At 40.2% G+C, this 24,909-nt stretch overlaps 1 protein-coding gene across 2 annotated transcripts in view; it reads left to right on the top strand.

Moving 5' to 3' along the window:
• The window catches only part of grm8a (glutamate receptor, metabotropic 8a), a 213,646-nt gene that overhangs the window by 152,979 nt on the left and 35,758 nt on the right, over positions 1-24,909 (top strand). For both annotated transcript variants that reach the window (XM_069709232.1, XM_069709231.1), the window contains exon 7: positions 14,939-15,142. In XM_069709232.1, coding sequence (XP_069565333.1) covers positions 14,939-15,142 — 204 coding nt within the window. The remainder of the gene's footprint in view (positions 1-14,938; positions 15,143-24,909) is intronic.

Consider the following 24,909-nt stretch of genomic DNA (forward strand, 5'->3'; position numbering starts at 1 on the left):
CCAGCATACTGCAGAAAGTGAAACCACATATGCAATATTGTAGTACAGTAGTTACATATGTCATTTTTTTATGATTGGTAGAGCTACTACCATCAGACATCTGTTCTCCAGTACATTAAATTCATCCTAATGATTTACTTAGAATGCATTACAACAAATTAATTTTTATCATTCCGTGTTTCATCAGGAGAATAGTAAGCACACAAGAAAAGGGAAATCCGAGGCAGTCCGAGTTCTCAGTGAAAAGTAAAAAGCCTATTTTTGTTCTTTTGAGCGCATCAGCCTGAACGACTCAAATGCTGGAATATAAGTGTGTTTGGTTGAAAGCGTGCAGTCAGGTAAAACTGATGCCTGAGGGGAAACTGACTAAAGCAGACACCAGATCACAGATAGGCCTACACACTTACACGCTCACAAACGCTTATATGCCCAGTGGTTGCAGATAAAATCACGAGTGAGTGCACAAGCTGTGTGTTAATTAATATGGTGCTTTTACATGTACCACAGCGTGACGCACCAGCCTTGTTTTCATAAACATACAGGTGTATGTATTCCTGGCAACTATTTCTCACAATAATGCACACACTCTTTGCAGGGTTGTCATTTGGCCGGAGCTGCTGACGTTGGTGCCAATGACCCAGAGAATCCAATTGGAGTTCACCATTAGCCTCCATTAGTTGTTGTAAACTTGCTTCCTAAGTAAAGCAGCTCACACGAGCCTTGTGGAAGTAATGTGGTAGTAAAAACAATGAACATTGAAAAAAATATAAGTGCATTAAGAAGAAATACATGAAATATATCAGATGTGTTTGTTTATCAGACTATGATTTTCCAGCCCTTCTCCGGTCATAATCACAACATTTTGACATTCCCACCTGCCTCACTGTGCGTGTCATCGTGCTCTTTAGGATGGATTCACTGCTCCTCATAGAAAATGAAGGGGTGGGGTCGTCTGACTCATCACTGGCTGTTCTATCACATCCTTATTTTGTGAAACCGGCATTTCCCTGCTCTGCGATGTCCACAAACACACCGAGACAGACATGACAGACAACAAACATACACAGGAAAATGTACACAAACAAGGGGGGGAAACAGGTTCGAAGGGGCATCGTCTCATTCTCTCTGTCCACACACTTCTACGCCTGGGCACATCAGTGGATCTATTCCAACAGTGAAAAGCATTGTTTGTGACGGGAGCTGTGAGCCTCAGGTACACAGAGGAATTAAAGTGCACTGCGAGCAGGAAACAAGGTTGTTACACTGTTGGCTGTTATTTCTTTCTTACTTTTCTTTTTTGTCTGTGTGGGTTGTGACTTCTGTCACTCTCTGGAGAATGATACCAATATCTCTGGGGATCTTTCTTTACTTTGTCAACTGTCAATCATCAGCTTCTTTTCTGTCTGACTTTCTCTGACTCTGTCTCTCTAAGTATGTATTGCATTTGCCATTTTTTTCCTTTTCCATTAAATTATAAATTAAGGGGGTGTACGTATTCAATCAGTCAATCAATAAATACATTTTTGGGCCTAACGTCATGAAATCATCAGCCAAAAACAGGAATTTGATCTCTAAATTGTGAGTTTGCAGATGGGATTATTTAGCTTGTATCAAAATTGTTCAACCCCGGTATAACACCAAAGTTTATAATACACCCGCCAGTTCACTAGCGGACAGAGTGTCAATGTCACAGCTTTGCCTGCCAAGGGTGTCAAAAACCATGTAGTTCAGGACAATAAAACCCTGTTGAAAACCCTGTGGTTAGGGTCAGGGAACGACAACCCTGTGGTTAGGGTCAGGGAAAGACAACCCTGTGGTTAGGGTTTGGACAACAAAACCCTAACCGCGCATTAGGTTTTCTTTTCCTAAAACAAACGCGGCTAGGGTTCGTCACCAAAACTTCATTCTACTAGACCCGAATACTTAGTAGGTCTTTCAGCTTTTGTACTTCATCTCATTTGTCTCATGCGACGGGCATCTACTTCGCAGGCTGCGGCAAGGAAAACTGCCACAACGAAACGCACCCTACCAGTGGACTGGCGGGTGTATTGCACGCTTTGCCGTGATACTCGGCTGAACTGTTTCTGAACTGAATTAGTCTCCCAACTGCAGACTCTCACTCAGACTGTCTTACCAGTCTTACAGCCGCTTGTTCTCACCCTCGTATGTGAGCTAAGTCACTGTTAACATGGTCACAAAAACTAATCTGCTGCGTACTTTTGTTATATTTCTCTATAAATGTGACAAATAAAAGTGAGCTCAATTCATAAACGTAGGCCTTTGTACATCAGAGGTTACATATAAGTAATATGATGGGCCAGATCTTTTACAGGAGCTTTTTGTAGAGCTATTTGCAAAGCAATTTGTAATAATGTATATTTTATGCAGCTGTATAGTTGGTGCTTGCTTTGCTTATTATGGATGAATCCAGTGTTGCAAGGTGGGTTTAATGGGTCCAGTAACTCACATTTAGAGATCTTTAATATCTGCTAAATGGGTGCAAAACATACAGTGAAGATCCAGACAGTGAAGAACAGTTTTAACTTTGAAGTTAGAATTTAGGTGCAGATATAATACAATAAATGTACACTTTATGGACAATATTACTTTGTATACATTATACAGAGCCCTTACACACACAAAAAAAACACCCGAGTTTCCCATGCTTTCAACATGAACCCCATGTGATCACGTATATGAAACATGGATAACACTTGAAGGGTGAATGAATTAACAAGGGTTCATGCATGAATTCATGCATCATCAATTATTACGATTTGTTAAGCATGATCATGAGGAATTCTTTGTGAGAATCTTTTCTGATGGTTCCCTGATGTATTAATGCATGAAGTAATGCTGAAGTGATGCCTGAATTCATGTTAATTCATGTACCCTTATCGTAACGTGTTGCCAACATTTTTTTTTACCACATGCGTGAACATATGATGACGTAGGGAAAATATGTGGTATAGTTTTCACATGACAATCTACGTGCTCTTCACACATTAAACCATGAAAACTTTCCAAAACTGCATGCTTCACATGTGCACAATCACAGTTGATCACACAAGTTTTTGCACAAGTGAATTCAAATGTTTTTTCTGTGAGGGAACTGTCTAACATAAAATACATTCAGAGTTTATAATTCTCTACCACAATGTATGCTTTAAGTAAAAGCACGAGCTCACATCACAGAATGAAATGCTTTGGCAAACAATCATAAGTTGAGGTCACTATTTTAAGTAAAGTATGAGGAACACAACACCATTAGTGAGTCCAAAACAATCATCCAGGTGAGAGTTTGACTGTAAAGGATGTCTGTAAAGAGTACGGACTCTGAGAGAGAAAATCCTCATAATAGTTTGAGCTCTCCGGTCTACTTTCCGCGATTAGTAAGATTACCATGAGACTGGAGTTCCTTTTGCCGCTGCCTAATGAAGGTTATGCTGTAACTTCCCTCCATACTTAATAGGCAAACGCAGAAGATTAGCAAATTCTTGCACACACCACACGCACAGACACACCAGGCTTTACATTTCCCTAGTTCAACATAAATAATTAACACTTTTCAGAGTCTTATTAATAGGCAATTTATCTTCTAAAGGCTACTAGGCGATAGTTTGATGCTCTTGCTTTCTGAACACACAAATGCATTTCTTAGTCAGTAAAAGATTCAGCTTTTCAAGATAGAAAGTCTTCATCCAACACTGGTGATGTGTGCATGGATCTGTCAGTGCGAGATGCACACTACCATACCCAGGAGTTAATTAGATCCTGACTTAGCCCAGCATGCACACATTTACCCTCGTGTACAAACACATGTTCACTGGCTGCAAATAGACCATATCCTAACGAGGTCGATGGGGAAGGAGAGTTATTAGGCTCACAGGCTGAATAAACTGTTCCCTCCCCTGTGAAAAGGCCCAAGGGCTGAACAGGCTGAAGGATGGAGACGAACACAGATGGAGAGCTTGATGGACAATTAGAGACAGACAGGCACAGACAGACAGATCGCAGACTGTGAGACCTGCACGCAGCCCCAGACAGTGTTTTATGGCTCTTTGCGGCAGTAGGTGAAATGAAGTGTCATTTAGCTGCAGTCAAATGATCCTTTTTCATTTTCTTGTAGACGGCATGGTTATCTAACGGCTCTCCAAGATGCACTCGGTGTGCATATGTGCAAGTGTGTGGCTGATGGCTGATTTATGAGACGCAGTCATGCACTGCAGAGCATGCATGTAAAGAGTGCCTGAGCTCTTATATCTCAGAGAAACTTTATCTGTGTGGATATCCATGTGAGACTACTTGTTGCCATCATAGACACTGCTGTGTGGTTGAATGCATCAGTGTTGAGCTGCCCATCTGTCATTGTTATGACAGGACGCACGCGCGCACGCACGGTAATCCATCTTGATGGGACGCACTGCTCGCAGTGGGTCTGCTACACATCGCTGGGTCACTAATACTCCACTGAAAGCACACCTGCACAAATGCATACAGACAAAAAAAAACTACTGATGCGCACTAATTAAATATACCAGCACACGAGGCACACTTCTTGGGTTAAGTTTTTTTTTTTTTTCTGCATTAACGGTACTTCGGCGTGATTATGTTAGCATAAGTCACAATACTTAGGACGGCCCAAAATTTGTAAACTAAGCTAAAAAAAAAAAAAAATCCATAAATAATAGCAGTATTAATAATGAATGGTTTTCTTTGAGTGTGTGTGTGTGTGTGTGGGGGGGGGTGATGCCCATCACTACAGTAAACACAACACTGACATAAAGTTGTAACACAAATGTCCCATATTCACTTTCCTTTTAGCTCTTTTTTTGGTCTCCACCAACCCCTGAAGGAAACACCTACCTGTTTAGCTTCTAATGGCTCCATTTTACGTTCACCAGTCAGCTGCCCACTTTGTCTGTCTGCTGACATGTTACCAATCTGTAATACTAATCACGGTGCCTTTCAATTAAACTTTCAAAATAATTTGTAAAAATGAATTAGGACACTGAGCATCAGTGGTTTAATTATAGGACAGATTGTGCTGTGTCACACCTGGTTTTGTAGTTTTGGCCATCATTCCTCCATTCATTTAATACGGCTGTGTTTTTCTCTACCAACCTTGGATAATATGATTAATCCAGGAGTCTATGTTATCATTTTCCCAGATCCCAGCAATTACCTTCAATCGTAATGATCACCAACACTATGAAAATACGAGCCAGATTTTAAACACTAATTTGTTGTCCTGAGTCATTTTAACCATACTACAGGTTGATTGAATGGAAGATGACTTCCTGCAATAATGACTTTACAAAATCCAATACTGTTTTCAGTGTTATGTACCAGAGCCAAATGCATCACCATGGTTACTTCTTGATAATGTCAGGCTAAAAAAATATTAGTATTCAATCTAAAAATATGTTGCATAAGATTTCTCTCTGCATTTGTCTGAGTGCTTACCCGTGTGTGCACATGCTCTCATTAAAATCCCATTTGTACATGTGCAAATGCATGCATTGAGCTGCATATAGCAGGAGAAAGTATGAGTGTTGCTCCTCTGATGTGATTTTATAGATGGCATTATCATTTGCCCTGCCCTATTCTGTTCTTTCATTAGTCTGTTTCTCATATTTGCCCCCAACTTTCCTTCCATGAACTCAGTTTACGTCTCATCACTAATTCCTTCTTTTATTTTGGTTTCTTTCTTCCAACCCTCTGTCTACCTTGATCCGATGTTCCCTCCCTTCTCTCTCCATAGCTTTATGTTACTCTTTCTCTGCCTTCACTCGTGTCTCTTTTTGTCCCAAATCTCTCCCCTTTTTTGTGTGTTTGCTCAGGCTGTGTTTACATGGGCTTGATCGAGGGTGAGAACACGGGAGGCCCGCTGACATAAAGCACACATTACTTCAGCGGCACCAACAAGAAATTCCTGCTTGTGTTGAAGTCAAAGCTGTGCAGGAGAGAGATTAACAGAAGAACGGATTGACAAAAAGGAAATTAAAAAAAAGTCAAAGGCAGAGAGGGAGAGCTAGTGAGCATAGCCAAGCTGTGCCACGACAGTGATTCAGAATAATATGAATAATGACGAATGCATAATTTATATTAGCTCTGTGTACTATCAGCGGTAATATATACCAGTAATAATGTAGAGATGTAATATATATTACCCACATATGTCAGTGGCATCACATTATTCATGAAAAGTGGCGTTGTGCAGCGAATTACTCTTTAGAAAGCAGAAAACATTCCCACTGCAGTCTGACAACAGGTCTGAGGGGAGAAGAGAAGGCAGATGAAGGACGAGGATAAGAAGGAAGAAGCAGGCTCAATGAGAGCGTTGAAGCTCCAACAAATTCTGGTTTATTGGAGCTGTGGTCTTATTTTTGTAGGTTTAGCCACAATTTATATCAGTAGTAGTAACGTTGGACTTGGCAAGTTGAGGACTGAGATTAGCAAAGATGTGTGACATGTGAAAAGAGACCTGACAAGCAAGCTTTAAGGTGTTAGAGACAAACTACTATCGCTAGTTGTTGTTGGACTCTGTAGTTGGTTGAAATCTTGATTTAAACTCTGACTGCACACGGTTTGACTGGTGGATGTCATCAGAAGAGAGCTGTTTTGCACCGATAACCACACCCAGCAGTGTCCTTGGTCAGGACACTGCTGGGTGGTTTGAAACCAGAAGTGACCATATTTGGTCGAGCTGGGGCTGAGTGAGCGGAAGATGCGACTCGATCTGATTGGAAACCTGTGCACACTACTCCCCGCCCACCAAAAGCAGAAAACTGACTGCACCACAGTCCTGTCAATCAAACAGACATGCCCCCTTGAGGCCAAGTATCTAAATGATGGGATCATTTTCAGATGAACCATCAGAAAAATAATAAGGAGGAGGGGCTTTAGCCGTCAACACCATAAACACGTGTCGACATTTTTTTCTGAATTTGTATTTCATGAGAGAAGTTGAATGAGAGTCTATGGAGCCAGAGGCTTTTTGGGGACCAACCCCCTAGAGGCACTCTGATATTGCACTTCCCGGCACTACGTCTACTTAAATATACAGACTATGGTCTTGACTTACACAAGCATCACTGCAGCAACAAAAGGGTTATACTAATCTGCAGATATCTGACACTGATCTCTGATTCCACGCAGGCAAAATGCAAGCACCAATTATGGAACAAAAATTCACACTCATGTGCGCACACACACACACACACACACGCAAAATTTCCCCTCGGGGATTAATAAAGTAACTACCTAACCTAACCTAACCTAACCTAACCCCTGGCTTCAGTGCTCTCTTGTCAAATCATGTAAAGCAGAATCTCAGTCTGATGCTCATTTCCTATTCTCTCCTATTGATTATTCATTTCTCTCTTGGCAGATTAGCCACAAAGCCTGAGTCAGACATGCACAGTTTGAACAGGAGATGTGTGTCTGTATCCACGCATGGTGTGTGAGGGTTTGTGTGGGCGGGTGAGCCAATCTTTTTATATGGTATGACATATAAAGCAAAACCATATTTAAGCAAAATAGGTCCGTATTTGTGCATTGTTTCTAAATGTCCGTGAATTATGATGTGCGTGGAGGCAGCATCTCCCTATCCTGTCATCGCCTTCATGTCATTCAGCCATGTTTGATAAATGAGAGGAAAGCTAATTAAGCAACCTTTATGTTAATGTATTCATCGCCATCTGAATTGAGTTTGCATTATTCTGAGTTTATAAGTACATTTCCTTTTCATATATTTTGTAATATGTGAGCAATACGAAGGGAAGAAGAAAAAAGAATAGGAAAAAAAACCTCTTAGTTGATGAGAGTGGAGAGGGAATTGAATGTGTGTTCCAAATTGATGTTTAATTAAGGAGCTTGTTCAACTCATTACTCTGTCTGTCATCTGTGGTGCCATCAATCACTTTTCGTGTAAAATCTGCCCAGCACACTGGTCCATGAAGGCATCCATCAAAACACTTAGCCAGTCAGCATTCTTGCATTAGTCTCACCTCGATGCCTTAATGTATTGGTTTGTGTTCGTATTAGATACAGCGCTGGCTTCACGAGCGAAGGTGTTTGAGGACCATCGGTAAATTGTAGGATCTAGCAATAGCTTCCTTGAGAGGCATTTAAGGAACATTAGTACATTGTAGCGTCTAGTGTTAACGATTGCATGTGAGCTGTTCAGGGGACATCTGTAAATCGTACCATGCAAAAAACAAAACAACCACTCTCCCCTCTAAAATGCGTGAAACTAAAGATTTGTGCGATGTCATTTTTGTGAAAATGCTTTTATATAATTGGTATCAAAAAAGTATCCTTCAGGTACCGGTACTGAAGTCAAGGTACTGGTACCGTTATTTTTACCCAGGTCGACACAGCAGAGACTTGAAAAATGGCCGCCTTACATAATTTCCTGTATGAAGCGCTGAACAGCTGACTACAAGTCAGGCAGAAAGTTAGTCAAAACCTGAAAAACTATTAGTATTAGATTAGTATTACTTTTGGCACAATTTGATTAGACTTAATATTATTTCACAACACCCTTTTGTTTTTCTCCGAGTTATTGAATTCTCAACATCTGTTAAACTAATAGTTTATAAAAATCACACCAGCGTCGAGTCTTACTATTTAAAAAAAAAAAAAAAAACAACAAAAAAAAAGCTATTTTATTCTTTACAGTAGCTCCGGGTGTCCTACGTTTTTTATCACAGCCTGTAGCCTGATTAACTCGCCACTTCTCCTCTTAAGGATATACTCTTTTTTTTGTTTTGTTTCTATTATCTCCTCTCATCCTGACCTTACCAGTGAGTCATGGTATCACCACCTCTGCATTGATGTTGAAGTGCCAGGTTAGACGATTCAGGTGGTGAGTCATGTAGTTTAAGTGTTATTTGAAGAGGTGTGTTTGAAAATTCAAGATCAATTTTAAACAGTGCTCCTGATGAAAAACCACCATAACTTCAAAGCTCTCTTTAAAGTACCGGGTCTCGGCTGTAGGAGTCTTTCTCTTTTTGTTGTCTGCAAACTGACATTTTAATTCTATGCTAATATTGAATTTGTAATAGCAGGTGTCAGGATCTAGAAACCGATTATCTCAATTTCAAACAAAACTTTCATCATGAAATCAAGTTTTTTTGTTTTTTTCCATGCCTGTGGCTTTTAATAAACAGAATCAAGATGAATAATCCATTTGTACAGATCTAGAAACAGATCAATGCTCCCTGCCTGCATGCCTATACAACAAGAACTAATACTCAACCACAAAATATGAAAATGACTTGGAGGCACATATGGAGATGATTACCTCCTCCTGCAGTTTTGGGTTTGCAGATCTTTTATGAGACATGAAAGTTACTTTTCATCTGTACTTCTGCCTCGCAGAGTTTTCAGTGCAAATCCTCCCTTCCCGAGCAGCCGAACAGCCTGTGGTCTCCGATGTCATTAACAGTGAGCAGAAAGGCTGCATTTAATTTAGCGGGCGCTGGCTGGAAAATGGAAAACAGTGAAATGTACGCAAGACAGAGAGGACGCGTGTTAGCATGTCAACATTTTATACATCCATCTTTGTACAGCTCTGTCTCTCCACCTCAACCCCGTTTATCTCTTCCAAAAGTCTCTCTTCCTTCCACCCAAACAAACGCACACAAACAAGCCAACACAAACATTCTAATGAATACTGAATATTTTCAGTATGTTCTAACCCTATATAAAAATAAAGACTCCGTTAAAGCTGTACTTTTCTCTGTGCACTTGCACACATAATGTGCACGGACAAAATGAATGCATTTTATTGATGTCGCTCTGTGTTACTGGCTGCAGACAATGGGCAGACAGATGCAATAAAAGCTGTATTGTATTGTACTCTTCACACACACACGCACACACACACACACACACACACACACACACACACACACACACACACACACACACACACACACACACACACACACACACACACACACACACACACACACACACACACACACACACACACACACACACACACACACACACGCATGCCCCTTGCTCCGGTTTCAGCATCTGACGCAATCCCGGGAAACAGAGACAGCAGTGTTTTCCCAGTTAGAAGCACTCGTAACAGCAACAGCCGTTTAACTTTCTCTTGGCAGGATTGCGTTTTCTTGCGATATGCTGATTAATGATGCATCGTGTCATTTCACATCTCATAAGAACAGCAGAGAGAAATTCTCATTACCGCTTGGCACGTTGATCTATGGCTCAAAGTACAATACTTTGTTATGTATTTCTTCCGAATGGGAATTTGCACAAATGGAATATTTGCACAAATGCTGAAATCCCAACACGTGAGCACATCTGAAAAAAGAAAGAGGATTTTCTGTTCAGAAAGACATGAAATTAAAATCTGTTTTATATAGTGAGGACGCAAATATAGTTACAAAAAAATGCAATTATTATGGTATTTATGGTGTTGTTATCTGCAATCTTCAATTTTTCATTTATTTTAAAAGGACACGGCCAATGTCTCCTTTTGTTGCACTCCTCTGGGATCATTTGGAAAGTATCTTCTAACCTCTTCAGGTTTGCCCTCACAAAAGTAAAATGTTTAGTATTTCATTTTGATTTTGATAGATTTTCAAAGTCTTGTGTGCCTTTTTAAGTTGTGCGTTAGCAATGTATAACCTTCAATCAAACAATTTTACCCAACGTCTTTAATTGAAGTAGGCCTCTCAGGCTTCTCTGCTTGTGTTAATTCATAAAAATAGCTTTCCAAAAAAAAAAAATCCTAAATACACCACTTCTGATGACTGTATCATGTTATTTATTACAATAAATTCCTACAAATGTAGTTGTGGATCACCAGTTGCAGGAGCCAGCTGCTAAAGCTACAGATGGATGCACGAATGTATTGTGGAGCTGTTGATATTCTGCAGGAATGTTTTGATTATATTGGCCTTGCAATGGACTCACTCTGTTTTTATTGGAGGAGTAAACTACAGACTGCACTAGGCAAATTTTGGCTGCCAAAAATATTTATAATGGGTGCATCAGTGGCACCCATGTGTTATGTAAAGGTATGTTGCTGTGAAAGGACTCCCTAATTAATGTCTTGTTTAGCTTTATTTATGGACTATTAACATAATTAGGTCCATGATTATGGTGCAACATTAGACAGCCTGAGGGCCGTTTGTTGATTAGTGAGACTGTGGAGACATCTCAGAATATTGCTCTCTGGTTTATACGGCTCAAATGACCAACTCCCATGATACTTGAATCCATTTTTCTCACCTCCTTTATCTATTACGCTCCTGTGGTGCAGTGTGAGAGAAGTGCAGTGTGTTACCATTGAGGAAGTTTTCGAGTTTAAAGCCCTTTAACTACAGGCTGCACTGTAGCTCAGCCCCGAGTTCATGAGTTGTGACTTGTTTGCTGCCGTTTCCAGAAATAGCAGAGGCCATGGAGGTTAACATTTCGTTGGATGTTTAGCATATATTATGTCATTTTAGTCACGTAGAATTTGTCTTCATAACTTGAATAATAGCATGCGACTGAGGAAAACATTGATTTTCCCAACGGCCTCATCTTTTCCCTCTGTGACTTTGCATTTTCTGCATTACGTTACCTCCCTGTTAGTTTGCTAAATTGTTAACCCCTGTGGCTTTGAGACTCTGTCCACGTTGCCGTAGCCACCCAATGGTGTTTTAACAACAAAACCACATGAACACAAGCTTCTGAAATAATCTTATCCACCTCATAGAAGTTTTCTGTCCAAATACTTTTTGAGGCCACTTCATGTAATATTGTTGCAATGCGTTTAAGGGTAAAACCGGGCACTCAAGAAACTACGACAGCAGTATAACAAAACACAAAGATCAGACATTACACAAATGTCAAAAGTTATAGGATATCATTACTGATTTCCCCTTTTTTTTTAATTTTGATTGGTGCTCTTCATAGATTAATGTGCTGAAACAAATCCATGAACTCTTTGTTCAATGTTAAATCTACATTCTGTGTATCAGGGGGCTGTTACCATGAGATTAGTTACAAGAGCAGTAAATTGACTCCCAATTTGAACCATCAAAGCAGTTAGCCACTCAGTTAGTTGCATTAGCTTCACATTGCTGCACCTTTTCCTTGTTTTTTTTTTTGTCTCCACAGACACAGCAGTTGGTCAAGTATAGGACTCACCTCACCGTGCTGCACACAGGCTTTTGACTGGGTTTAGCAGCATCAGTCACATTACTGAAGCGGGTACCAGAGTAACATCAGGGCAAAGCGTTTGGCTCTCAGTTGTACAGTTTGATCCGTATTAGCCTTTAAAATGTTGTTTAAAATATGTGCATACATTAAATCTTTGTAAATAAAAATAAAAGACAAATCTGTGGAATGTCAAAATGTTATTATAAACTATAAAATATGCTCTTCACTGGCAGGAAAGAAAGCTAATTAAATACAGTTTTTTTTTTTTTGGCCATGAGGTTTGAAAACTGGGCTCGTGGCCAGAATTGCATACGCTAATAAGAAGAGCTCCGATCTCTTTCCGCCCCTACTGGAGTGTGAATGTGTGTAATCACGAAGTTTGGGCAGGTTGTTGGCCAAAAGGTGTGCATGCTTTTGTTTATAAATATAGGTGACTGACATTTGTGCTGCTTTTTTCTTGTGAAATTGCAAATGAGACTCGGTGATATGCGTGACAGCATGTCGGTCACCCCTGATGAGCAGCAACTTGTTTATCTGTGTCTGGTGAAGGGAAATAACTCGATAGGTTTTGACCCCCAGTTTCAGTCTGTTGCCTTAAGCTTGTGGTTGTTCCCATATGCATTTGTCCTCAAAGCTTGGCCTTTTGGATCATCAACCGAAATATATATATGCACACAAAATCAATATTGTGTTGCCTGAAAGCACCCTGCCTCGGTGCCGTAATGTGAAGCTACAAACTGATAAGCCACAGGTTTGAGTTATTGCACCGGCTGGGAAGAGTTGCACTGTGGTTCAGAAGAATGTGCTTTTACCAGGTATGAGGAACAGAGTGAGCGAACAGGCACGAGGAACAGGGTACTACAGAGGAAAAAAGTAATCCCTTGTGCAGGATCAGAGAAAAACTGAAATTCTACCAAACAGGTTACATCTGACAGATAAAGAGTTGCACTTTTTCTCCTGCAAGCTCCATCCTTTTGTTCTCTGTCTCTTTTCTCTGTAACACACACATGTACACATTTCACTTCTGTCTCTCCTGACACACACACACACACACACACACACACACACACACACACACACACACACACACACACACACACACACACACACACACACACACACACACACACACACACACACAGTTCTGTTACCCAGAGGCTTGAGACTTTCTGCTTTAGTCTAACTTTGTGATCTGGCTGCATGCTGGGACCAGCAGGCCCGGAGACAATGCTGTCTAACTTCCTGTTGCTGCTCTCACACATCACCACCATCACCCACAAATATGGACGTGCATACAAAGCACCTGACAGCCGTCTCTAACTGTGGATTGGATTTCATTCTCGGAATGAATTCCTTATGGATGCCTTTATTGATTCAGGGTGCCTCTGGTCCTGTTAATTCCGCTCAGCCCAGTTTTGATTCACTTGGTGTTGCCTGAAGGTGACTGCTCCTGGTGAGAAGTGGGGCAATACAGCCGAGAGTGTCAGAGGACAGGATAGACAGAGAGTGAGGTAGAAGTGAGAGATTTACGGTAGTTAAAGAAATATAGGAAGAGAGGCAGGTAATGAATTGAGGATGTTAGGGCTTCGTATGCGACTCCACTCTTTGAACTTTTTTTTTTTAATGAAAAACCAAGTGAACAATAGAGTAAATTACTGATTTTCATCTTAATGCACCAAGGAGGTTTTATTTTCACTCTGTTCCTATATCTTATGCTTATTATGATAATGAGTCATTACATAAAACACTCAATAAATTGCAATGGGGAGGTTGTGTGTTTTTTTGCATGTGTGAGTGCATGTATGTGTCAGAGGAGGAACAGGATTGTGTGTGTGTGTGTGTGTGTGTGTGTGTGTGTGTGTGTGTGTGTGTGTGTGTGTGTGTGTGTGTGTGTGTGTGTGTGTGTGTGTGTGTGTGTGTGTGTGTGTGGGTGGGTGGGTGTAGGCATGCATATGCATAGTACATGCAAGCGCCAAGGCCAAATGCATGTATTGATCACCAGTCAAAGAACCTAAACATTACTCTGCAGTAATTCATTAAGGTGCAGGAATAAGATCAACTTCGGAGAGATGATAGAAAAAGGATTTAAATTCGACTAATATTTCAGTGAAGAAGAAACATTGGATGTATATTATATATGTAGTCAGAAATATGAAACATTAAACACATCATTCAAAACGTGAGCGTATTAAACCCGAGTCAGAAAGAAGACAAAGTGTCTTTTGTCCCCTCCAAACACTTTCCTACCTTCCCCTTCTACACAGAAATGCCATTATCAGTGGTTCAGAAGATGTAAAGAAGGAACATGTTGTTCTTTCTGCTGTAACTTTGCTACCAGGGTGTGAATGGACTTAGAGGAGTTATTTGTCATTGTCAGGCTGAGTGCCCCACTGCCTGTCTGCTGGTTAACCTGTTTTGCAAGAAGTTTTCATCTCTCTTTACTTGTTTAAAGTTTTTATTTCTGCACCTAACCCCACTTTTTCCCTTTTCATTTCTTACCTGCAGTCTGTCTTTCATCTTTTTTGTTTTGCTTCTCCCTGAGCCAAACTCTGCACACTTTCCACGGCTCTCTTTTAGTCCCTGTATAATATATCCTCTCTCTTCTCTATTTTTTTCTGTCTTTGCTTGATTGTTTACATTCTGGACTTTTTTATGATGTACATGGTACATAATGTTAAAATGGGCACCATGTGAATGATGTGGCTGAGTTTATTTTCCAACCACTTCTTTCTTGTTCCTCTTTCAGGTTTGGAGAAGGTTGGTCGTGACTCCAGTTATGAACAAGAGGGGAAGGTTCAGTTTGTGATGGATGCCGTGTACGCCATGGCCCACGCTCTGCACCGCATGCACCGGGAGCTCTGCTATGGCTACCCAGGCCTCTGCCCGCGGATGGCCAGTAACATCGATGGCAAAGAGCTGCTCAGCCACATTCGTGCCGTCAACTTCAATGGTGAGTTTTACACTTAGATTCCAACATGGTGGTTCTTTTTCAGCTTATCTGAAATTCTGGATGAAGTCGGATGCATATGGATTCAAATGTGGACCGAAACATTTATGAACAGACAAACATCCACGGCTCGTCAGGCACACAGGGTCACACAGCAAACATCCTACGAAGCAGAACTCAGTCTTCCAGATCCCCGACATCCATCTGACCTTTTAAATCCTTCCTGTCACCATAATTTCATAACTTGTCTTCTTTCCAGTGTTTTACAGCTGCCATCAGTCCTTCCAGACTGAGCATAGGGCTGAAAGATATTAAAGTTCTGTAATTTAACAGCAGGACTCCAGACTAAAACGTCTCTCATTTGAGCACCAGTGCAAAATTAGGCGGCTGCACTTTCGGTTTTGTGGCAGGATGTAAAAGAAGGGACGTACATCATTTAGAACAGCAGCACAGAATGAGATCTGTTCATTATAACAATGTTTTGTATGGAAAATGCGGTAAGACTTGATAGCTGCATTTCTGGCGGCTTGCAATGTCACTGGGCAAATGTTGCTATGACAACACTGCAGAGAAAGTTTGCATCTTCGACTGTCATTTCTAAAGTTATATTGGACTCCAGCCCTGACTTATTTGAAAAAGTGGTCATAACATGCAATCAATTGGCTGCAGGCTGAAGCACAATATAACAAACACAATAGGATTTTCAAATGATGTACTGTAGTGTGATGTGGAAACACTATTGCTATTATAGCACTCATTCGAGGCAGCAATCAGCCTTCAAAGTCTAGGCCATTCTTGTTGCATAAACATTCACTGTACTTGTATTCTTGCTGTTTTCATTCACCGTGACTTGACATGTTCAGCTCCTACTTTAACAGTGCTTATCCGAGCTCCTCTTCTAATTTGTCAAATCCTCATCATAAAACAGGTCACGTTGCGTTTCACCTTTAAAATTAAGTTAAGCTTGCTGCTTACCCCTAACATATTATCTATTTTACAACCTCCCTCCCCCACCCCCCATTTACACAACTTCCTCAGATTTTAAGTGGGTGAAAAACATTTGCTCATTTCTAAGTAGAATCAGACGTCTCATTTGAATATTCTCTTATTAATCTCTTTTCCCCCTGATGTGCCCGCACCTGCTTCTCCTGTCAGCCTTTTCATTTCCTGCGTTCCCCTGTCCAGTATTGTATAGAATACATAATGTCTGATGAGTCAGAGAGTAGGAGAGCAAGCGGTACAGAAAGGAGGTCGCACTGTGAGGAGTACAGGAATGCTTGTCTGATTTAGAGGTAAGATTAAAATTGCATGCATGTGTCTGTGGGGGAATGTGCGCGAAATGTGTGTCGGTGTTGGTTGTTTCCTGTGCTATCTGCGTCTGTCATTGTGAGAACCGTCAAAAAACCAATTCACAGGTAGGCACTGATTGCTCTGTCATACTTCAACAGCAGTTCTCTGCTCAGGTGTGTTTCTTGGTTATTGCCGGCCCGGAGGGGGAAGAAATCATCCCATAACTACAAGGTCATATACTTTATCCCCAGATGAATGTCTGAGGCCTTCTCACTTACAGTTGCCCTGCACAGAATGAGCTGTACACCACCCTAGCAGTAATTCCAGACAGAATAAAAAAAAACTAGATTAGATACAGCTAAAAACGATATGGGAGTACTAGTTTGATGTCAAGCTATCGAGCGGTTTCAGAAGCTAATGACACCTTCACATGACACTACAGAAAGTTCTGGAAAAGAGCATCAACTACAGTAAATGTCCAAATTATAATGTAATGAATCTGTAGCTGCGTGCCTCTTGTAGTGACTGTCAGTATCACACACTGTATCTGATACCGATCAAATGCATTGTCTTATTAAGTCTTAAAATAAGATTAAAACAAGCAATAGATAAGCCATAATGAACTCCACACATACTTCTTCCTTCTACTAGTCAATTACAATGAACCAAAAATGAAGAAAGGATGCAGTCAGAAGATGTCACACCGCAAATCAGTCAAGTCAAGCATGTTAAATTAGCTGAAATAGGAGAATGTGATATTGGTCCTTGACCATAGTACCAGAAAAGCAAGAATAAAAAGGAGCCAAATGAGTTGCCAATCTGTGTCACATCTGAGGGTGTGTAGAAAACAAGAATTAGAGACAATTTGCTATTTCATGATTGCAATATGTAAGTGTCAACAGCAGTAACATTATATCTGGAAAAATATATATATATTTGTGTACAGACACTTCCTTTCACCCCAACCAGCAAGTTTTAAAGTTACAAAGATAAATCTCTCCAGGTTTTTTTTTTTTCCACAGAGGACTGATGGTTTATCTTCGATTTCTGGAAGCACTAAAAAGTATTGGCATTTAGGGAAGGTTTTTTGGTGCACAAAATTGTTTCACATCTTGAATTATTTTTCTTCCAGCTTCCAAAACAAAGTTTTGTTTACAGAGCTCTGACATGATGATTTAAAAGGATTTGTAAAAAGTATCCTTGGTGTCTTTGCATATTTAAGCTAAACCATTAAACAGCATCATTTGCACCAATACGCCATTTTTTCAGAACTTTTCTAACCAAAATTCAGATTTAATATCTTCTAAGGTCTTCTCCGAGAATCTTAACCCAGGTACTTTTTTTGTTTGGCTGTTATTAAATGTTTCAAAGCGTGAGACTGAGGTGCAGAAGAGGAGCGATGGGGTTTGTTGGGGGGTTGTTTGTTGTAGTTACTCGTATCTGCCTTTTTCACATCAGACAGAACCATACACATTTTAAAGCTTTTAAGCTTGGCTATTTTGTGTGTCTTGAAGTTTAAGTTATATTTGTGTTTTCCAATTAAAAGAGTTTTTTGTTATCGACCTGTTTAGGCTCGACATGACATTGATAACACTAAAAGAAGAAAAGGGTCTCTAAGTCGCTCCGTGTTTACCACACATAAAGGGAGAGGGAAAAAAAAAGTTAAAGTTGCTGGGGCATGGCTTCTCTTTCTCTCTGCTGTCCTTGGATCCATACCAATTCACCTTTCAAGCAGGCGCATGAGAGAACAAGACAGAGTGAGAGAACAAGTCAAGGAGGGCAGAAAAGCGAGGGCAGTTGCAGGAAACAAGATTTGAAAAGAAGAAACCAAGAGCTAATTAGAAAGTGTTCAACTCCTGTATCTTTGAGGTGGACTTCCCCTCTAACAAGATAGACAACACTTCTTCTACACCATGTTATATGCTTGATATTTGTTGATAAAAGTTCTTTAGCTTGTAGCAAGTTCAAAAACTTTAATCATTTGGTTTCAATCCTCCAGACAGCAAGAAAGATCTACCCTGCTGGGGTATTATTCATCTTTAAATAATACCCTATACTGAACAGTGTTTGCTTTGATGAAAATTATACTTTCAATATTTATCATTATTTTACCACGTTTCCACTGTCAAAAAAAGTGAATGATAATATATCTTCATGAGCAGCAAATAAGAAAATAAGAGCTTACCTTAAACCACCTACTAGACTAACGGCAGAATGTCTGCGCAAGCACGCACGCACACTACAGAGATTGGGGCATTGCAGAGCAAATATGATGAACGATAACTAATCTGACCCTGGAGCATCTGCGACACACTGCGCTGTCCAGCTTTTATTTGTCGGGGAGTTTATTGGCTTATCGAGACAGATACACACGGTAATTCGTATAAAAATCATGCAGACAAACACAGGCTAATGGACACACCTACCGAGGTGGACTAACAGAACCCAAAAGTAAAACAAAGCAAATAATTGGATGCAGAAAACCTTTTTCTGAAGCATATAGCTGCTGTATTTTACTAATGTGAAAAGGAAAAGTCTTAATATAAGCAGACAAAAAAAAAGGGAAATTGTCCTTTAGTTTAAATCAAACTTGTGTAAATATCTAAACTATGTGCATCAACCTACTGTCTAAAGAGAGAAAAGGAAAGAGCCTCAGTCAATAGATTGTAACGCCATTCTGTAAGGAGCAGCAGTCAAGGAACATGAAATGAAATGTTGTTGAGAGTATCAAAAGATGTGATACTCTCTGGTGAATCATGATGTTCCCGATTAACATCCAGCTTCCAAAGATAAAGGAGTTTCATCAAAAGGCACAGTAACAGTGGGTTTCTTTTTCCCTTAACTGATTAAGGGTAGTTTGATTTGAGAACAAACAAACAAAATCCATATCGTCACCAGTTTCGAAATTTAACCTGTAACTAAAAGGAAAACAAAAAGAAATCCTGAAAATGAAATACAAAGTAAAAGTATTATAACAGAGGGACACTAAAAAAAACTGTAACCGATATCGAACCCAACATTTTTATCAATGTGTCTGTTCACGTTGTCGAGTACTGACTGTTTAAATTTTCTGCTTGCTCACTCTGAGCAGGTCTGTGGAGTGACAGATTCACCAACACGCACACACACACACACACACACACACACACACACACACACACACACACACACACACACACACACACACACACACACACACACACACACACACACACATTGTGGTTGCACAAACAGATTAATTTCTTCTGTTGGTTGTAAGTGGTTCCCAGAAAGGTTTTTCAAATGACATCCTTGCGAATGTTTTTATCTCCATTACTCTCCCCTGTCCCCTCACCCTGCTCCTCCGTCTTTTTTCTTTCCCTGTCATGATTCTGACGTTCATTTGTCTTCTCCGTTTCTCTGTTCTGTCCTCCTCACCACCTCTCTATTATTCTTTATCTCCTGTTAGCATTTTATTAGACTCTCAGTCGCTTTTGTGTGCTCCTGTCAGTCCAGCTCCCTAAAGCCGTTGACTCATCAAGCGACGTCTTAAATATACATGTTCTGTTCACCCCTTCATTTTTTTTTTTTGTTATGTCAAGGATTTATTATGCCTCAAATGGGAAGGAAATACAAGCAGGTTCTATCGAGAGATGTGCGATTTATTTTGAAACACCTCTGAGAGTGCATATGTGGTATAAGCAGCTCTATGTCGGGCAAGTCGCTCTACTTGTTTTCCAGGCTGAGAGGAATCTACATAGTTCAATTGTTATTATTTCAGCTTTCGTTTGCCTTTTGTTTAGAGTTACAGCTCACATTTTGTTTTTAATTTAATTTTAAGGTTACAGCGACAAAGGTTGAAGCACACACATTTATGTACTAACATAGAATTTGGTTTGGGAAGGAAATGTTTTTCTGCTCATGCTAATATACACACTCCCTCTGACTGAAGAGTTTAGGGTTATTTGTTTTGAATAGTGGTGGGTGACAAATGTTTCGCATTTGTTATTTTTCTGAATCTGAAAAAAAAAAAGTCTCAATAACGTGTAATCTCATAATTTCATGTTGATGGAACCCAGGCGTTATTCGGCACACACATATCGAGTCATAGTTCATTGTCACAGTCGACATTTGGGTGCATTTTGTTGTGCAGTTTGTGTTCCATTGCCGGAAGAGGTGCAGAGCAGAACACCTAACTATAGCTTCAACAATTGAGACAAACTGCTGAACACCCACTTTAAAAACAGTGCGGCTCACTCAGGCTGGGTGCAGAAAATAACAACGTTCACAGTTTTTAAACAAAACAGTTTCCAAAAGTCCAATCTTTGCAGAGTTTTAAAAAAAAAGAATCTTCCTGGAGACAAGGTTAACAACAATGCCAGTGAGTGATTTGCCCTTTCATTTCATAATTTCCGTACATTAAGACGACTAAGATGTTTCCAATAACTCTTAAAGATTAAAAAGGAACCTGAAAACAACCACCATTCTCACACTTACTGCTACTTTTTGGCCCTCACTTTGCATCACCGTCAGCTTTTTCATTTGGAGGCCAGTGGGCAAAGGACAATGCAGTGAAGAGGAGCCAAAATATAAATATAAGAATAGTTTTGAATCAAGAATCAATTCTGAAAGGAATCAGGACACCAAGAATCGGAAATTAATTGTGAGATTGCCAAAGATTTTCACCTCTAGTCTGCAAAGTAAGAGAACGATAACAAAAATTGTGCCTATTTTTGTCTTTTATGTGGGCATATATGTGTGTGTGTGTGTGTGTGTGTGTGTGTGTGTGTGTGTGTGTGTGTGTGTGTGTGTGTGTGTGTGTGTGTGTGTGTGTGTGTGTGTGTGTGTGTGTGTGTGTGTGTGTGTGTTTTGTCATGCAAGGTAGCTCCCATTGTGATCCTATCACTTGCAGGTTATGTCTCCTGCCGAGAGAGAAGATGGACGTCCCCGTGGGATCCCACTTGCACTAATTAGAGGGGCTTGACTTTGAGATGATGAACTCTGTACCTGGCTGAACAACCCCGGGGAGGAAGAGACAGAGAGAGAGAGAATGAAACAGGGAGGGACAGTGGTGATGAGATGGAGGGACTGACCAGCTGGGGGTGATGAAGCTCACCTGTTCATAATGACCTCAGGGAGACAGAGAGAGAGACAGGAGGAGAGTACCGAAGGAGTAGCTTCGCTCAGAGATGATGAACTTTACCAGGCATTAATGATCTTGGAGAGAGGAAGACGGAGCAAAAGGGGACAGAGAGGGTTACAGGGCGTCGAGAGTCTACCTGGGCCAAATGACTTTGGAGGAAGTCGGAGGATAGAACATATGGAGAGGAGAGGAGATGAGGGAGGCATATACCGGTGGAAGGAATGAGAGGACAGAGATGAACAGCTGGCTCGGATAATGGGAGAGCCTGTTGGCAGGAGAGGCAAAGAAAATGTGCAAAAGACAATGAGGAAAAGGTGTGAGGGGGTCGATAGGTAACAGACACATGAACATTGCATGGCCAATAACAACTTTGGATGGAAGGAAGCAGGGAGAGAAGAGAGAGTCATCTGCAGTCTATCCTTTCAGCAAGGAAAGAAAAAATGTAGCGAAACCCAGAGTGTAGTAAGAGTAAAAAAAAATAAATAAAGGCATGTAATACTTCATGAGCTGATTGAAATGACCTTGAATAGAACGGGGAGACGGACACTGGAGGATGTGTATCAACTTCCGCTTGATGACTTCGACAAGAACAAAACTGCAAGAAAACAACAGGAACGATGCATTTTATGTTGTATAGAGAATGATGTTGGACGAAATGAAGAGAGAGACGGCAAAGAGAGAGAGGGAGACTGTAAAAACTTTACATGAACACATCCATCTTGTGAAAAAAAAAAAAAGCAAGTGGACAGGCAGGTAGAAAAATAAGTGAGGAAAAAGGTGTGGGAACTCCGAGGTGCAGGGCAACCGTGGGAAGGAGAGAATGGAGAGAAAATCAAAGTCTTGGTTTCATGTTAAAATTTCAGATAAGAGGAAGAAGAGAAGAGGGAGAGGAACTTGATGGCAGACACATATTAAGCTTCGGCCACGGCCTCAAAAATGGGGTTCAATTTGAAAAAAACTTACTTTGCAAGTGTTGGTATCATGCAGAATTGTTGATGGTAGAACATTTGTTTTACTAACCTTGCTAAGAATTCAACTCTTCGTTGCTTCAAATGTCTGTAACTTATGTGATGGTGTATGGAGATAGTAATACAAAGTGAAAATAGAACCACAAGTACAGTCCTAGAACAAAAAACACAGCACCAGTATTGTGAGATTGACTCCACTGAAACATAAAGTAAGTGAAGTGAGGGGTGTAGTAAGAAGGGTGTGTGACACAGACATAAAAACACAACAGTTAGCCGCCACTGTGTCTACAACAGAAAGCCTTGTGTGAGCGGCATGTTTAGCATCTGCTGCCAGTGCACCATCTGTGTGTCTGCACAGGAGGAGATCAGGTACCGTGTGGAGAGCAGGTTATCCTTGTTTTGGAAATGCTCAGAGACCAACACACAAAAACTGAAGTTATGCACTTTGTATTAAGAACAGGGCTAGAAACAGTTTATAAACTGAGTTTATCATAAATTCAGGCGGTAGATGTAAACAATAACCCAATACAAATCTGAAATAACATCTGAAACTTTGCATTGTGGATATTTAGATATCTCATTCCTCCATGCAGGTCTTCGGCACATTCATGTGTCATTTTTCACGTGGACACAGATCTAACTCCTCAGTTTAACACATAATCTCCTATTTACTACCTGCGGCCCACTTACAAGCAGCAGGTAGTAAGTAGGAGATTATTGACATATTTTCTAATCTGATACCGGTAATGTCACCTTGCCCACTCCCTTACAGTGCACAACATGCGAGAATCACCTTACATACAGCCTGGAGCTGGATGTTTAGTTGGTTGTTGAGTGTTGTCGGTGTCAGCTGCTGTTCGAGAGTGACAGACAGTGAGGCCAAACAGCTGTATGATAGGAAGTGAGGATACATACTGCTAATATACTGACACAGCCTGATAACTGGAGGATATATATATAGATTGTATTCTCCATATAGTTTTTTTTCACCTACTCTTGTCTTCTTGTTATTATCTTCTCAGTAATATATATCTCCCCTTGTTACTGCAAGAGGATAATTGGCTGAATATAATTTTAGGTAAGAAAACAGAACACGAAAGGTAGATACAAAAACAATCAGACAGACAGCTAAAGCGACACTAGACAGTCTGACATGTATCCACGCAGATGTGAAAACAAACCCAGAATTGAATTGAGTTTGAGGAAATGAGAAATAATAATTTGTTATTGCATATCCCAAAATGCCATTAAATCTCACTTCTTCTTTGTGTGTGTGTGTGTGTGTGTGTGTGTGTGTGTGTGTGTGTGTGTGTGTCTTTTTAATGTTGACACCAGAAATATATAATTTTTTTGGTCAGGAATGCGTTGTTAATCAGGATTAGCATTAACCGGATACAATGCAAGTCTGTCAACTGTAAAGACACGGAAATAAATACAACCACACCTAATCAGCTGGCAGACAGCATTGTGCAGGTAGACACACATGGACGTGTCTTGTGCAGTGTATGTTTTGTTTTTTAAATTTGAATGTGTTTGTGCTATTGTACATGTGTAACCTGTGTATTTGGATGGCGGGGACATCAGGAAGGGTAAAGAAGAACAAAGTAGAGATGGATTGATAATGAGCAGTGTAGGCATGTGGATATTTAAAAAAAAAAAAAAAAATTTTTTTTTTTTTTTTTTTTTTATATATATATATATTTACTTATGGTCTGTTCAAATGCCAATCAATACGTAGATATAAGTTAAAAAATGCTGGTGAATTATTTTGTTTTCTATGATGCGTGAGCTCACAAAGTCATTATGAACAAAGACATTTGCTAGTTTGACACACATATATATATATATATATATATATATATATATATATATATACATATTACTTTATGTGGTAACCAGTGTAATATTGTTATCAGCTGTACTCTGGTTTTCTCTTTTCGACTTCTTTTTTCCCTGTTTCTCCTGCCAGGTTTGGTAATGTAACGCCTTGTTTCTTGTTTTATTTATTTCTCATCTCCCTCGCTTTCATTCTCTCCAAATTGTTTTTCCATCGCCCGTTCAGGCTGTTTTGTCTCTTTTGATGAGCTTAATACGGCCCTCTCCCTGTCTTTTTATCGCTTTTTCTTCCTCCCCTCCCTTTCCACATTTTCTCCCTGACTGCAATGAATGCAGATCATGACTCAAATATCGGCCCCCTTAAATTTGTTTTCTGTAATTACTGGAGATTGCCACAAAAAAAAGGTTTTCTTGTGCTCTGCATGTCTGCGGGGTCGGTTTCACTAAATTACCTCTATTTTTACCCACAATCTGTCCTTTGTTCCAGCCCTCTCTCCACCTTTATCTCACTTTCACTATTTAGCCAAGTGTTTCATTCACCATTTAGATCTGGA

This window comes from Brachyistius frenatus, unplaced genomic scaffold (assembly GCF_029030835.1).
Source record: "Brachyistius frenatus isolate BFR_SWC_R1_liver_20210118 unplaced genomic scaffold, ASM2903083v1 Contig_81, whole genome shotgun sequence".
NCBI lineage: Eukaryota > Metazoa > Chordata > Actinopteri > Embiotocidae > Brachyistius > Brachyistius frenatus.